The 16,135-nt window shown below is 46.1% G+C and overlaps 1 protein-coding gene and 1 long non-coding RNA gene across 2 annotated transcripts; one reads left to right on the forward strand and one right to left on the reverse strand.

Annotated features, from left to right (window-relative positions):
* Positions 1-595: 595 nt before the first annotated feature.
* Positions 596-3,832, reverse strand: LOC149355495 (uncharacterized). Its single transcript, XR_016289722.1, has 3 exons — positions 3,695-3,832; positions 2,373-2,496; positions 596-653 (listed from the first exon to the last, which is right to left on the reverse strand). It is a non-coding gene; the product is annotated as an uncharacterized LOC149355495 (long non-coding RNA).
* A 4,429-nt stretch (positions 3,833-8,261) lies between these two features.
* LOC149355496 (endothelin-converting enzyme-like 1) lies at positions 8,262-10,253 on the forward strand. The gene has a single exon (XM_089576130.1). The coding sequence runs from the start codon at positions 8,262-8,264 to the stop codon at positions 10,251-10,253; it is 1,992 nt and encodes a 663-aa protein (XP_089432256.1).
* The last annotated feature ends 5,882 nt before the right edge of the window (positions 10,254-16,135 follow it).

Genomic DNA, 16,135 nt, shown 5'->3' on the forward strand with positions numbered 1-16,135 from the left:
CGGACACTTTGAGAAACACGGCAGGGCCTTAAGAAGGACTCAGTGCTCTTAATCACGGATATTACGTAGAGTTTAGTGCGTACACTAACCGTAAAAAATGGTTTACGTCTTCCTACGTTTAACCTCTTTCGGACCTTTCTCTGTGTACTCGTACATAAACTGTGTACTCATACGTAAGCCAACCATATAAAAATTGTTTACGTATTCTTACGTTTAACCTCTCTTGGACCCTTTTCTGTGCATTCAAGTGATGCGGCTTGTCGCCAATGGCTTGAACAAAACTTTAAAGTCAGACGACCATACTGGCAAGCACTCTGAAGCCATACTGACACTGCTGATGCATGGTGCGGCCAGAATGATGGCATGGAGTGTTAAGTTGAATATAAGCTGTCAACCGCATCCAGATTCTTAATTTCTGTGACCGATCAACGTGTCCTGACTCACGTTCAATCATGTACAATAGCAGTCCAGGTGCAGAAGAAATGAAGTACTATTACACACAAGCTCTTTCTTTATGCATGTTGTGCACTGTGTACATACAAAGCATGTGGCTTAGAATGAAAGAAGAGTATTTGGGTGAGTAAAGGCACATACATTTTATTTTCATGACAAATTGCATACATTGTACTTCTGCATATTGCTGTCAGATTCATCTGAAAAGCATAAGAAAGACCTCACTAGCCAACACAATCAAACTATTCACTATTGACCAACTGGCTTTTGTAAGGTCTTGCAAAAATATTTAATGAGAACCAAACCATTACGTTTCATTGATCAAATTCATTTTTTCTTTACAGGAAAGAAAGTAAAATCCACAGGACCAGGAAAGAACACACAATGCGCTTACCTGGACAACACTGTGTGCATGAATGCCCTGAGCTGCCGAAAAGAAGGCAGCTCAGGATGGGTGCCAAAAACAATTCAATGCAGATACCTTCTTGCTGTCCCTAGTACTGACTGCAAACCTTAGTGAGCAAGGAACAATGGCAACATCTTAGTATGGCCGAAAACTTGCCCACAAGCAATGTGCAAGTGCACTTCCCCAAATCTTATGCTTGCTCACAGCTTCAATTATCCCAGCACGGGCAAGAAAATGTACAGATCTCCGGTTTCGAATGAAAATGCAGTCATAGATACCGGTCACTGCCCATTGAGGTATTCCAGTAAGTGTGCAGTACGCCTTTTAAGGAGCGCATCCTCATGCTTTCAAAGTGGGCTCTTTGCAGGAATCTAACCAAATGCCGTTGCCATGTGGACCTTATCGAAATGACCCAAAAAAATGAAGTGTCCTCCTGTGTCTGATGCAAAAAAGGGCTAAAACGTGAGTCTTTCTGCTTCTTCATCAGCTGTGAAATGTTCTTTATTCCTGCTGCTTCGCACAGCCTCACACTCTCTTTTTGTCTTTTTGCAAAACCGTTCTATATCAGCAAAACAGCTCCCTCAAAAACATTTCAGCACCCACGAAGAAGCAGAAATACCCACGTCTTAGGTATTTTTTTCACAAAATACATAAGGAAGGCACGCCTTTCTGGGCCATTATTTCGAAAAGGTCCATGTGGCAACAAACTTTGGGACATTTTCTGCAAAGAGCACTGCAAGTTCTGAAGCCTGAGAATTCATTCCTCATCAGATGCCTGTTGATATGACAGGATACCTCAGTGATCTGTTACTGGGGTCTGTGAGTGCACTGGCACTAAAATCAAGGATGTGTACCTTTCCTCGCCACGTGCTGCAACAATGTATGTTGTGAGCAAAAGCATTAAGGTATGGAAGGACTGTGCTTCCAGCTTGCTTGCGGAGGGAAGCGCAAGAGTCTGGCTATGCTCAGCTGTAACCTTTGCTCCTTGTTCATTGAATTCTGCAGTGAGTACTAGGGACAGAAAGAAGGCACCTGCATCAGCTAGTCTTTGACACCCATCCTGCGTGACCTTCTTCTCGTGCAACATAGCAGGAAACTCCATAAGGTCCTTCATGCACATAGTGTCATTCGAGTGAGTGTGTTGCATCAGGTATTTCTTCCTGGTCGTGTGGTTTGTGCTATTTTCTAGAAATTCTTTAAGAAATTACTACCTCATCCTCCACTTCCTGAAGACAAAGTGCTAGACAGGGCTGTTCCACACGTTGTGCAGACACCTGCCTATTTTCTCATACGTCAGAGGCACTCAGCTATCAAGCAATGCTTACTGTATTCAGCAGTGAAGTGTAGATGCGAGATATCATTATTTTCAAGTTCTCGCAGTGGCACCTCATGCAAGAATATCGAAATTCTCCTCAATTTGTGCTGATATTTTCAAGTATACGCACTCTTATTAGGTGAAAAACAAAACCTGGTCACATACGAAACAGCAGAAGCAGAGCACCAAGATACTCACCAATTGCTTGAAGAGCTGTCTGCCAGTTCTCGTGCCATCCCAAATATGGGTACTTTTGAGTGCACTCCTGTCAATGTCTTCATCACGTCAAGCCACTCCAGCATTTCGGTCGAAAGATTTCCCTCTAAAAAAAGGAGTTTGTTTTGTTAGATTGGTCATATTGAATTTTACTCTGCACTAGGTGCATGGCATTTTACTGCCCTAGACTAAACAATACCAATGATGAATCACCTTTTGAATTTTGTCATATATGATCACGAAATTTGGTGTATGTGATACACTCTTATAAATTCTGATCAAAATAAAGCTGACATAGTTAAGTATCATTTCTAGAAATGTGGTATCAAGGAAGGAGGCTAACCAGATAACCTGCATGAATGTTTGTTAGATGGATGCAAGAGTCGGGACTCTAGCATACAAAATGTAAAGGGTCATCCACTCTTACTGCAAACACATGGCCGGTCTTTTCAGACAGCCACTGCAATTGACAGAGCTGCTCATCGCAGCAGTGTGGCGGTGGAAAAGGAGCTGAATGTGGCGTTTCACCTCATCTGCCAATTCGTTTCGATGGCCTTCCAATGAGCCTTTCAAAGAGCACAGCCATGCGCTCGCGTGTTCGCACCAAGAGTGAACGGCCCTGTACAATATGGCAGGTTTCATCTTCTAACATGTAACTTCATGCTTCAATCACGATCTAATTATGCAAAAAAATTTTCAACCTTCCATTCTGCATAACGGAAAAATTCCTATGGGCTCTGTTCACCAGCCTCTGCAAGTACACGTGAACTGTGCACGCTTTACATTCAGTTTTGATAGCTTTGCTCTCTATATGACGTCTTGTAGTATAAAACAAAAATGAAATTAATTTTTCATATTGACTGAGCTACTGAGGAGGTACAGAATATAAATGCAATATGCCTTTTGTCCCTGCATAAAATTGTTAATACAGATACAGCTGTGCTTAACTGAAAGAACTATTGTGTAGAACTGGGCTATTTGGTATTAATTCGCTGAAGCCAGAAAATGTATGTAAAATATGGGAAGTCCTAGTTCTTTCTCGTTCTTGTGTTCATTTTTTGCTACTCGTTTCAACAAACCAAGGCTGAAAAATCATTAAAAGAGGGACATGCAAAATAGTACAAGTGCAGCAATTCATACGCCTTTATAATGTGGCCATATATCATTATGACATGTTATAGCCAGAGTACCATATCTATTCACAATGCCGGAGCACTGAAAAAAGGTGAAAGAAGTACTAAACGAAGGTTTGCTAATCCTCTAAGCACGTCACAGAAAAAATGAGGGTGGGTGTGATGTCTCACCTTTGTAGAAATCGAAGTCATGACATTTGCTTCCCCCATGATGAAGGCTCAGCACATAATAAGGTGAGAGAAGGTTTGTCATTTCCAAGAAAAGGTCATGGATCCATAAATACTGCTTCCTGCTCATAAGACAGAGCGGCACTCATTGGACATTCTACCTGCAACGCAAAAAGCAGTTTGTTTGAGTGGACGAAACTAGAAAAAAAGCATAAAATATCTATGGCCAAATGTCTGAACTGAAAGAAATTGAGGGTATTGTAATAGTGAATATGTTAATATATCGCATGCAAGATATGCATGATATTCAACTCAGCTACCATTGGCTTAGCTACTATCTTGCGCATTATTATCACAAAAATACTGATATAGTACTATCAGCATTAGTAGTAGCAGTGAAGATTTCATGCAAATAAAGGAAGGGACTTAGTGTTGGCTGTCATTTTCACAGCAGGAACCGACCAATAGCCAGTGCAAAGGCAACGGGAGAAATGGCCGAAGAGATGACCAGGAGGAAGGAAGATAGCATAGGATGACATGGAGGACATAAGATACAATAGGAAGGCAAGGCTTGCATAAAGCAAAATTAAGACATTAGTAAAGATGTGCAAGACCAACCACATCACTGTACAGAGTAGAAGACTTTCATTTACCATATTTAACTCACAATGTGCTCTCATATATCCTTGTAGTAAAATTGGTGATTATTAATACCATAACTCAAGGAGCGAAACCAATACAGGGGTGAAGGGCAGTGAATTAGCCATGGGCGTGATGCTTGTGCCTTCCTAGCGGGAGACAGATTGATGATTCAGTTGAATATTAGGTCTCAGATACTAATAGTTCAATATTAGCAGCTGCACATTGTTTCACGCACCCTTCTAAAACATATGTGCAGCATTTTTCACAAGATAGTGCATGCGTCAGTTGGGGTACCTGCTGGGAGAGTAGTGTACAGTCAGGCTGGAATGAAATATGAGCCACACGGATGAACAAAACAAATTATTTTGCCTGTGTGCTTTCAACTGCAGTATACAGCTAGCCTAATTCATGTTTCAAGGTAAAGAATCTACCGAAGTACTATTTACAAGCCTTTTCTAAATGAATATATAGCTGTAAAGTAGAAAATTATGACATATGTGTGTTTGCATTTCATTCTGCCCTGACTGTACATGCAGAACATGTCTCTAATAAGTATTATTATCAGTGATGGCTGTTACTTCCAACACTAAGCAGATAAGTGAAACCTCCAAGCCCTCCTTGAAGGAAAGAGTCTATGCAGACAAGATGCTAAACACGCTTTGAAGTATGCAGATTTGATATTCAGCACGGCAAATACTGCTACATTAATAGCGAGTACTTCAGGTCAATACACGGTGCGTTTGAAACTTCTTGGCTAAAATTTGCTCGCGAAAATGCAAAACACATGCAAAAGTGTAACCTGTAGGCACAACAATTCATGCTGTGCAAGCAAGAAGAAAAAAAAAGAAGGCAATGCTGTGATACTCTTTCAGTCATTCAAGAGTAAAAATGAAAATGCATGCTGGCAGATGTTGCTACTTTAACAATGAAAAATAGCGGCTACTGCTCCCTTACAACAAACGCTTTCTCTGAGCAAACAATGAAATAAGCAATGCCAGTCATGCAGCCTCTCGTCATTCCTTTTACGAAGACAGTCTTTAATGCTGAAATGCAAGCCTCCCCGCCAGTGCAGCGACATAAATACACGGAGGTTCGAATGCCAACGATATAAGAGTTAATTTACCACGTCGTCATTATAACGTAAACGATTCACGCGCGCTCTGCACCAGGCCGCCAGTCAACGCCAACTCTTGGATCACGTACTGCCTTGATGCGGTACATGATAGTTTGCACCGAGTGTGCGACGCTACCAAAAAACACGAGCAAACAGTGTATCCCAGTGAGCGCAAAGCAGACGTAGCCAAGCACATGCAGCAGCCGATGAGCAACCTAGATTATGAAAACGGGCGCACTAAGGCGCGCGTGAAACGGAAAGGAGCGCGAAAGGCGCGCACGCCAAAGGTCCCTCCTGAAAACGACACCCCACGGCGATAATCGAGGCGACGATGGCTGAAGCAGGCAGAAGCTCGAGCTGGCACGCTAAGGTGCGCGCGGAGCACAGCACGGACAAAATCCGACGACGCAGAAGAGTGCGCCGAGAACATGTCGAGAAGAGAGAAGAAGAACCGCGGCAGAGGCATGGGGAGGGAGGCGAGCGCTTCGAGAGACGTACCGCCATGGCCGACGTTGTGTCGGGCAGCCGCGCACCCGGCAGGAAGAAGGGCCACTCGGGCCACTACAGGAGCTGCGGTGAAACGTTGTCGGCGTAAGACGCGCGCAAAAACAGTTGAGGGTTACTCTGGTTGCGCGTGGAACGAAGACTGGAACGACGAAAGTGGCGCAATAGCTGGCGTACGCCTGCGTGGACCACAAAACAACCACCGGCCACCGCCAGCCAAATATACAGTGCTTGGCTTAGCTTGGCTTGTTCAACGAACGCGACAGTCGACAATAGAGGAAGTCGCATGGTACGGTCAACCTTGGAATGCAGGGGAAGGTTTCCTACAAAGAAAGGAAAAAAAAAACAGACCGCGGACATTCACGCCGAGGTTGAGAGGAGGATGCCCTCTCCCGAACGGCACGTGCGGCGTGCTCTCTGGTTGGAAAGGTTCCTTTTCACAATGGGCTCATTCCTCCCTTGTCAACAGATTCCTCCCTTCTCAACAGCATCTACCCCTGCGAAAAAGAAAGCTTTACCCAAGGAGAAGCAGAAAGGAACTGGACGCACACCCTCCAAGTAGTTACATGCTACTCACTGCGAGACGCCTCGAAGAGCAGTTGTAATGAGCAATTCTCTGAGTACTGCTTTCTTATTTTCGAATGTGTTAATTAAATCAGTTTGTTAAAGTTTAGTCGTATTTATAATTGACCTAAAGCGAACTAAACATATTTGCTTTACGAAGAGAACAGGTCGTTTTTCGAAGGTTGCTGGAAGCGGCTGCAAAATAAAGTTGTTTCTCGCTCTCCGGAAGCTGCTGCACTCTGCTCGGTAATCTACGCGACGCATTAGGTCATTCCGTAGTAAGCACTAAATGAACGCAAGATTCTTGTGGGCTAGTGAAAACGCTTTTGCATGCCTGGGACCTGGAATGTCGTTTACGCAGGAACACCGAGCTGTGCGCGCTTGAGACAGCACCTGTCTTCGCAGCGAAAGGTGAAATACGACTCCGGCACGACAAATCGCTTGATGCAGAGCAGTGAAATTACACTTACCTTTCACACATCGGTCTTCCGTGCGTCAAATCGTACTTGCGCCACTGCGTCTACAAGAACGCAAATTGTCGTTGAAAAGAGAAGCAAAGCGGAGCCGCCACCACAGCAGCGCACTCAGTGGCGTAGGGGTATAAAGGTGACCCCAAGGCACCGACCGAGTTCAAAGCGAGTATCTCTAAAATTTCGGGGGAGGAGGGGGGAGTGGGATGAAGGGTGTACGAGCACCAGCACAACTTGCTTGGCTGCGCACATGCCCCTGGCCTTTCACCTTTCGTTCCCAGAGATCGCAAATGTAGCAGACATGCAATTTTTTTTTCTGCACCAATTTTTGCAAAGAAAGGGTGCTGCGTAAGCCCATTTTCACATCTGCTGTCAGACCGTAACGCTTGGCCCCCCCTGGAAATGCGGCACCGTGCAAAAAGAGGCTGTCAGTTAACAAAAATGCTTCAAGTTATAATTATCGATATCAGAGGCAATATTGCATTTGCAAAATAGAATTGAAATGTAATTGAATGTGTTGTAACCCAAACACCACTTTTCAAAAGTCTTAGTAGGTGCTACGGCCTGGAATATTTCGGCTCTGTGGGCAGCCCTGAACCGAAGCGAATATTAAAAAAGCGCGCCAGTGACTTCTCTCCGCTGATTTGCAGCGTTTGACAAATGCTATAAAAAAGAATTTAACAGCAATGTCATTAACGTTTGACCAAAACAAAAACGTAACGCTGCTGTGGTGGTTCCCGTATTAGCTGGGACGGCTCAGGGGCCCACCGAAACAGTGAGACGGATATTGCCCCCTTTCCAATAACAAATTATTATTGATCATGCAGGCATGAAAGTAAGCAGCGGCGTCAAATCATGACAACCTTTGCTCTGTTTCTGTTGTCGTTAATTAAGTTATTAATGCGTTTGGCGGTAACACAATGCCGAAGGAGTCAACCGCTGTGTGGTGTTAAGCTTTGCTGCCTAACAGAATGTTCAAGTTTTCTTCCCTGCACCGTCTTCGGGTGAATAATGACGATTCCTCCGTTATTGAACTGAAGTACGGTCTCCTCCTTCGTGTTATCTAAAAATGCAAATCGTCCTTTTTTTCCACGTAGTAAGTCTCCGTAAAGTCACGGACTTTTTTTACAGTGTAGTGCACTATGGCATGAAATGCAGAAGTGGCTAACCAGCTACTGTCGCCTTTCATTTCCAGGCCTCCCACGCCGAATCTCCTGAGGGACCCGCATCAGGGACGAGCGTAGCGATGACCTCGGTATTTGCTTGCTTCCCGGTCATGACACTGTGCGCTGTGGTAATAACCCTGATCATTTCAATTCATCTGCCCTCACCTCAAGAGAGGGAGAGCCATGCCTGCAGTACCGACCAGTGCGGATACCACTGGCAGTTCGTTTTGGCCAAAGTGAACTGGAGTGTAGACCCTTGCGTGGATTTTGAATCATATGTTTGCTCAAAGTGGAAGCCATCGCCAGAAGACCCTTACGCATACGGATCGGCCCTGGCCCATCAAGCTGTCTCCTCATGGTTCGACGCATTCCGGCCGCTCATCACCAAAGGTGCACGCGAGTTTTCCGCGGCAAAGAAGGCGCAAGATATGCTAGAAGTCTGCCTGACCAACAGTAGTGCTAACGGGTCTTCCGTGGCCCTACTGAGACAGTTCATGTTAGACCGGAAGATTCCGTGGCCGGACGATCCGCTACCTGGCGCAAGCCCTCTGGGAGTTCTTATGGATTTGTCGTATAACTGGGGGCTTGATGTGTGGTTTCGGCTTAGGTTACCAAGAACGCGTCATGAAGCACTGCATATCCTGAGCTTCACGACGGTTGACTTCGTTCCGTTGTGGAGAGCTTATAAGGAAATCGCCATTCAACGTGAGGGAATCGTAGCTTACTGGAATAGATTCTACGACTTTCTGGCCGCAGACCAGCCGCGCCACAACCATAGCGAAATAGAGCGAATTGAAAATTTAGAATGGACCGTGTTTACAAAGCTTCAGCAAGTTCTTGACAAAAAAGTTGCCACACCAGCTAGGTTCTTGCTGAAGGACATTACTAATATTACATACGGTTTGTCTTCGCTCAAGTGGACCCGACAGCTAAACATGAACGCAAAGGCGAATGGCAGTTACGGTCCGTCCACCGTAATTATCGCGAGCGACGTAGCATTACTGCAAGCAGTAGATGCGATCTTTTCAATGTTTGATGAGCGTTCTCTGTTGCTCCACATATCCTGGTTTTTCATTCAAGCATTTGCTCCACTAGAAGACCATGATATCCTACCGAGGAAACAGGAGGGGAGCTGGGCGACTGCCATCAGGCGCAACAGGCTCTGTGCCATTAGAATCGAAGCGTCGTACCAGCACCTGGTCAGGTCACTGTTTGCAGTTTCAAATTTCACAACTGCGTCTAGAGCGGCCGTCAATGCTTATCTCGGCCATTTGACGGAGTTGGCCCAAAGCAAAGTGTCAAATCTTTCCTGGGCTCCCAAGGAATCATTCAGACGTGCTGTGTTCTTAAAGCTTCAGAGCACCAGGACTCTGGTATGGCCTCCCGAAGACCTGCTGACCGAAGACAAGTTGGCAGCCATGCACGCCAATTTCTCATCGAACGGAGCCTCCTTGGTTGAACACTGGATCAGCGCCATTGCAGCCAGGCGTTCACTTCGAGCCGAACCCGAGTACAATGAGGCACTGGATCTCCCGCTGAACTTTGTGCAGCCATTGTTCAGATATGACTATGTCTCCAACAGCGTGTTCATATCAGCTGCAGCCTTAAACCTGCCTGCCTATTCCGGCCAGGGAACAAGAGCGATGTTATACGGTGGGCTAGGCTTCTCTTACGCTCTCCAGCTAGTGAAGGCGTTCGACCAAGGAGGACTGAAAGTGGACGCTGACGGCAACATCTCCGCAGACTCGTGGGCACCAGATGAGTGGCTTGAAGCGCTAACCAACAGATCGGCCCTGTGCTCCGGATCGTCTTCAAATGAGAACCTCTTCCCGGAGGTGCCGGCACTGGAACTAGTCCACGCCGCATACGAGGCAGCACCCATTGACATACCGCAGCCCGGTCGCATCTCGAAAGCTATCACCGAGGACCAGGTGTTCTTCATCACCGCTTGTCTCAGCCTGTGTAACCTGCCACGCAACTTCAGCTCTCTCAGGGGTGACTGCAATAAGGCTGTGGCGAACTTTGCAAAGTTTTCCCGTGCCTTCAACTGCGCCCCCCAGTCTCCAATGAACCCCGATACAAGGTGTTCTTTTTTTGACTAGCAGAGCGTATTCCTTGTTTGACTGTGTGACTTGTGACCATCTCCTGCCATGCTCCTCGCGCTGTCTGTTAAGAAGCTTAAGCTCTTTATTCAACCTGCTCTCATTCATCAGACTGCTCTCACACTACGAAATATTTTCACCAAACATATACAGGGCGTCAAGGTCAACTTTAGCCAAGGATTAAAAGATGAAATATTTGAGGTAGGCCAGTGAAATCACGTACATACGCCTACTAAGTGGCTTGCACATCATAGGCAATTTTCTTTCTTGCAATTAATTAATTACCAATTAAGACAACTTTTCTAAACGCGTTAATTTTGACTTTAGACAGCAAATGTGAATAGCAAAGTTGGAGAGCACCTTCAGAAACCCCAATTATATTTATTTGCAGTGAAGAAAGCTTCACGTGTATCGTTTTTCTGAGCTCCAAAGAAAGTCCGCGAAATACAAAAAAATCGCGTGACTAGCTCATTCCCGCGCAACGATTGTGCTGTTCTCAATCCTGGCTTGGGTGAATGAAATCAGTTGCTGGCAAGGCGCGACGACCGCATTGCTCCGGCAGGCCGATATGTCGACGGTGGTTGCGGCGCAACTTGCGCCGTCACGCTTGCAGACTGGCTCGCGCGGGCGTCGCAACCACCGTCAACATATCAGCCTGCCGGAGCAGCGGGGTCGTCGCGCCACACCAGCAGCTGATTTCGTTCACTCAAGCCAGGACTGAGAGCAGCACAATCGTGACGCGCGAATGCGCTAGTCACGTTATTTTTTTTTGTATTTCGCGGACTTTCTTTGGAGCTTGGAAAAACAATACACCTGAGGCTTTCTTTATCGCAAATAAATAGAAGGGGGGTATCCGAAGGTGCTCTCTAACTTTGCTATTCAGATCTGCCCTCTAAAGTCAATATTTACGCACTAAGAAAAATAGCTTAATTGCACCTTAATTAACAGCAATAGAAAAAATTGCCTAGATGCGCAAGCCGGCTAGTAGCTGTAAGTGGTTTCCCTGGCCTACCTCAAATATCTCATTTTTAACCCTTGGCTAAAGTTAGCCTGGACACCCTGTATATCGCAGCGAAAAGTTAGCAGGGATTCGGGACAAAAATTCGGAACGTACCTTCCTTATTTTAGGGATAAACTTATATTGCGAAATTAATGGCAGTTAACACTGAAGGTGAGCTGTGTTTTCAAATCTTATTAATCGGCCATATGTTTTGAAATACCAGATGTCAGACGTGGGCATTTGAAAGCTCATTGAGTCGGCTTTTCAGCATTGCATATTTCTAAAATGGCACCTCTCGCGCTTCTTATGCATCAAATACAGGCGCAGTTGGTGTATTTTACGATGTAAAAACTAAATTGATTTCGGCGATGGTACCACTTGCTCCAGTGCCATTTTATAATTAGGTAATGCCAGAAAACAAACTCGGCAAATCTTTCAAATCCGTATTTTTAACGTTGAATAACTCGTACCTTATTGTCGATTAAGAAAATTTAAAAACAGGGCTCACCTTCGAAGTGGACGGCAATCGATTGTGCAATACCAGTTTGCCTTCAAAATGAAAACAAAATGAGCTAATAACTCATTCCAGTTAATTATTCGTCTCTATTTATTCGCATGAGATTCATAATGTCCACATCATTGTAATCTCTCAGTTTTTCAAATAAAAACCCGTAAAGGTTAAAAAAAATCACCCTGCGTAAAACGAAACGAATATTGTGGTAGGATTGGGGGTAAATTGCTAAACACAGGCTTAAAAAAGGGACTTTTAATTTACGTGCCGCATTCCGACCGCTTAGGACAATCTTGGCACTTTTGTTAGGAAGAGAAAATTGCCTTGAATTTTACGCTTGCCATTTCTTTGCACATTGTCTCAGATAATTAAGTGATCTGTCCCACCCACAGTGCTGTGCGTGCCTAGCGGTATGAGGGATGTGAAAATATGGAATGCATTGTGAGACATGAACATTATCATCATCATCAGCCTGACTACTCTCACTGCTGGGCAAAGACCTATATGTCATGTTCCTCGAATTAACCCTGTCCTTTGCCAGCTGCGGCCACCGTATCCCCGCAAACTTCTTAATGTCATCCGCCCACCTTACTTTCTGTCGCCCCCTGCGACATTTGCTTTCTCTTGGAATCCACTCTGTTACCCTTAACAACCAGCGTTTATCTGCCTTCGCATTACATGCCCTGCCCAAGCCCATTTCCTCCTCTTGGTTTCGACCAGGTTGTCATTAAAGGGATTATGCAGTAAATTAATTGCGATTACGTAAAGCAGACGTGAGATAGGCATTCCATCACTCGTCACCCCATCGCGAGGATTTTTGAGCTAGCATCAATAATAACGAAGTTACAGACGATCAAAAATCACGCTCCTCCTTTCCCCCGTCAACTCGTACGCGCGGAGCACCAAGAAAAAATAAAGAAAACAGCTTTAAGACTAGGCCCCGCCCCCGACTGCGTCATTCCCTGACGTTTAGCCCCAACTCCAAGGGCCCTTCCTGGGCGTACGCGCTCAGCGTCGGCGCTCTTGGCGTACGCTAGAACCGGTCTGCGCATGCGCACTGCAGGAGACGCCAGCGAACCTCGGCGAGGCGCCGATATCTGTCACTGCTAGATATCTGCGCCAGCGCTCGCGCGAGCGCCGGAAGCTGCTCACCGTCACGTCTCTCATGGGCGTACCTCAGACAGACATACACCAATGGAAGGACGCGGTTCTCGGGACATCCGGTGCGGCTTTTCGCGCGCTTTTCAAAACTTGCTGTCTACATTTTTGCTTGGTGCCGAGGCTGTTCGCGCCATGTCGCAAAATAAAATAATAAATGAAAGTCTGATCGCCGCAGTAGAAAGGCGGCCGTCGCTCTGGCAGGCGAGCCATAAAAGCCATAAAAATAAGCTAATAAAGGCAGCATTGTGGCTTGAAGTGGCAGCGGAGATTCTGCCAAGCCTGCCAAGCACAGGTAAGCCGATATCTTGCTTGTGACGAGTGCTGATTGAGTGAAATGTGCTCGAAAACGCTTGTGGCAGTCAGACTGTTTTGGCCAGCATCTGCCTGTAAGGTCTGGCAACCACACAGCAGCGTGAGCACAAGCGCGAGCAGCGTGCGGCAGCGCTAGCCAGCGCCTAGTACCATGGAGGTGCGTACTGCTGCCAGCGCCTGTCGTTGCGCGGCGCCAAGAGCGCCGACGCTGAGCGCGTACGCCCAGGAAGTGTCGTTGGAGTTGGGGCTTTTGGTTTGCGACTTTCGGTTGTCGCACCCAGCATCCCAGCAGCAGCGTCCGCAGCGTCTCTCCGGTCTCTCTTCCCCTTCCTGGATCGCGGCGCGCGTCGGATTTCTTTGCTTGTCACTGCGACAAAGGCACTGCGAGTGGTTCCCAAACTCCCGACAGAAAGAGGCGGAAGAGGTAAATTGAAAACGCCAGTTCTTCAGCACGTGTCACTCGCCGTACCAACCCGCTTAACATTGTGCCGTTTATGCCGTTTTTGGACTGTTTCAAATATTAATTTTTCCCTTCGACAGTCGAGCTATGGAATAATTTGGATATTGCATTACGTCAGATGTCTGTACCGCTTTGCGCAAGAATTGCCTAATCATGTATTTTCTTATTAACACCACACTTTTGTTTATGTAAAATCTCCGATTTGTAATTATGCACTTTCCTGCTGTTTTATCTGTTTTCCATCCTCTGTACCACTCCTGCAATGTCCCAAGTCATGGGATAGCAGTATTTGTAAATAAATATGCGTGAAGGCAATGCCCTGGCTCGCGCTTGCCCGAGGGTACCGAGGGGGTCGCGTAGCGGCTCGAGCAGACGATTATCACGGCTACCGGAAGCGTACCAGTGACGTCGTGGCTGCCGTGGCTCCAGCGAATGACAACGTGTAGTGGCCTGATGACGTAATGGGACTAGTGACGCCTATTTTCCCGATTTTAGTTTCAAAGTCGGTCTCTACGAAGACACCAATCGGCCCGCGAATTTTAAAAAACGCGGTTTTTAAAAATCCTTAATAAATTGCCGGCTCAGTTCCGAAGACTCAAACTTGGTGTGAATGCTTCTTAGCATTATTTCTAACTATTGAAAACATTTATAACTGACTTTTAATTCATTGCATAGTCCCTTTAACTTGTCTTTGTTCCCTCACATACTCCGCCCGCTTCCGGTCTCTAAGCTTTACACCTACCATTATTTTTTTCATAGCTCTCCTTAAAACTTCAACTTAATACTGTCAAGCATTTGTCAATATTTACTTCACACTGCTAAGCAGAAAGAGAAGGAAAGCAATGGCAGAGGTTTTCTCAATATTTTTTTTTGTTTTTCTTGAAGACTCGTTATGCACAACTTGCTCAGTGGTCAGTTTTGATCGCGCATAAGCTGCTCCCACATTTTTTTTTCTGCGCTACATCAGTTGAAATGCACATGAAAAACAGACATATCAGTTGGCACATATTAGAGATTTGTACACTGTCAACCAGCCGTGATTCAAAAATGCGGCAGTGATTCTTGTTTGTAATCGCGTAGTATCATGTTGGGACAACCTAAACCGAAAAGGCTAGAGGAAGTGTTCAGTCACCCATTCACCACGCAGATATTTATTGCGGGCAAATGTGCGCACAGCCGGCAGGAAATGAAAATAAGTGACGCTCCCGAAGATACATTTGCACTGCACCGATGTTTTCACACAGGTTACACAGTTCCTCCGGCGAGTCGTAACCCGAGCACCCATCATCACAAAATGTATTGAATGGAGCACCAAGGCACAGAAGGATGGCGACATCGCTGTTGCCGGCGCATATACAGTCCGACGGCCGTGCAGCCAAGCTCGCGTCACGTCGCACACACGGCAAGCACAGTGCCAGCACGAATCGCGATCAAACTGGTAATGAATGCGCAGCAAAAACAACGTCATGTGAACGCTTCGGTCGCGACCACTGCAACCATCGCAACGAATGCGACTAGCTGCACAACGCCACGTTCATTTCAGCATTCGGAAAGCACGGCGTGAGTAGCGTGCTCCCGCAGGTGCACATTTCACTGCCTTGACGTAAAAGCACTCGCTGCGATCGCAATCACCTTCACTGCGCGGTCACTAGTCACTGTCCTAGGCAGCTCATGTACGTACAAGAAGTTCACCGTGAGCACCTGTTGCTCGCCGCTGTGCGTGATGATCCTCGCAGGAATTAGGAACGCTTGCAACAACCACAAACAGCTCCATACGAGGGGGTACCCAAAAGAAACCGGACTAAATTTTTTGGTCGGCAAAGCTTCTATGGTACCGCGTTTTGCCACTAGGGGCGCATAGAACGAACATTCCAGAGTCAGTAAGCCGAGTGCCGTCGTTGAAGGAGGTCAGACTAGTTTAGGCAGAGTTTTAGAGTGACGACTGTTTTGTGTGAACGTTGTTTTTGCAATGGCTGATTTTCGTGAACAGCGCGCGCCGGTGAAATTCTGATTTTAACTTGGAAAAAGTTGAATGGAAACTCTTGAAATATTAAGAAAGACGTACAAGGACGATGCTATGGGGACAACTGAAGTGTTCCTGAATCGAATCCTGAATCAAAGCAACAATCATGCTAATGGAAAACTTCAAATTCACCTCGCTTCAAGAAAGCTCGTCAGGTGAAACCAAACCTCAAATCAATGCTGATTTGTTTTTTCGACGTGAGAGGAGTCGTCCATTGAGAATTTGTTCCGCAGGGTCAGACAGTTAGCTAGGCTTTCTACTTGGATGTTTTGAAAAGATTGGGCAAGAGTATGCGGTGGAAGCGGCCAGATTTGTGGCGGTCGGGTGAGTGGTTTTTCCACCATGGCAATGCCCCTGCTCACACAGCCCTGTCTCTACGACAATTTTGGACTAAAAATGGCATGACTCCTATTCC

The sequence above is a fragment of the Amblyomma mixtum genome, chromosome 3, assembly GCF_055824585.1.
Source record: "Amblyomma mixtum isolate Tamu chromosome 3, ASM5582458v1, whole genome shotgun sequence".
Lineage (NCBI taxonomy): Eukaryota > Metazoa > Arthropoda > Arachnida > Ixodida > Ixodidae > Amblyomma > Amblyomma mixtum.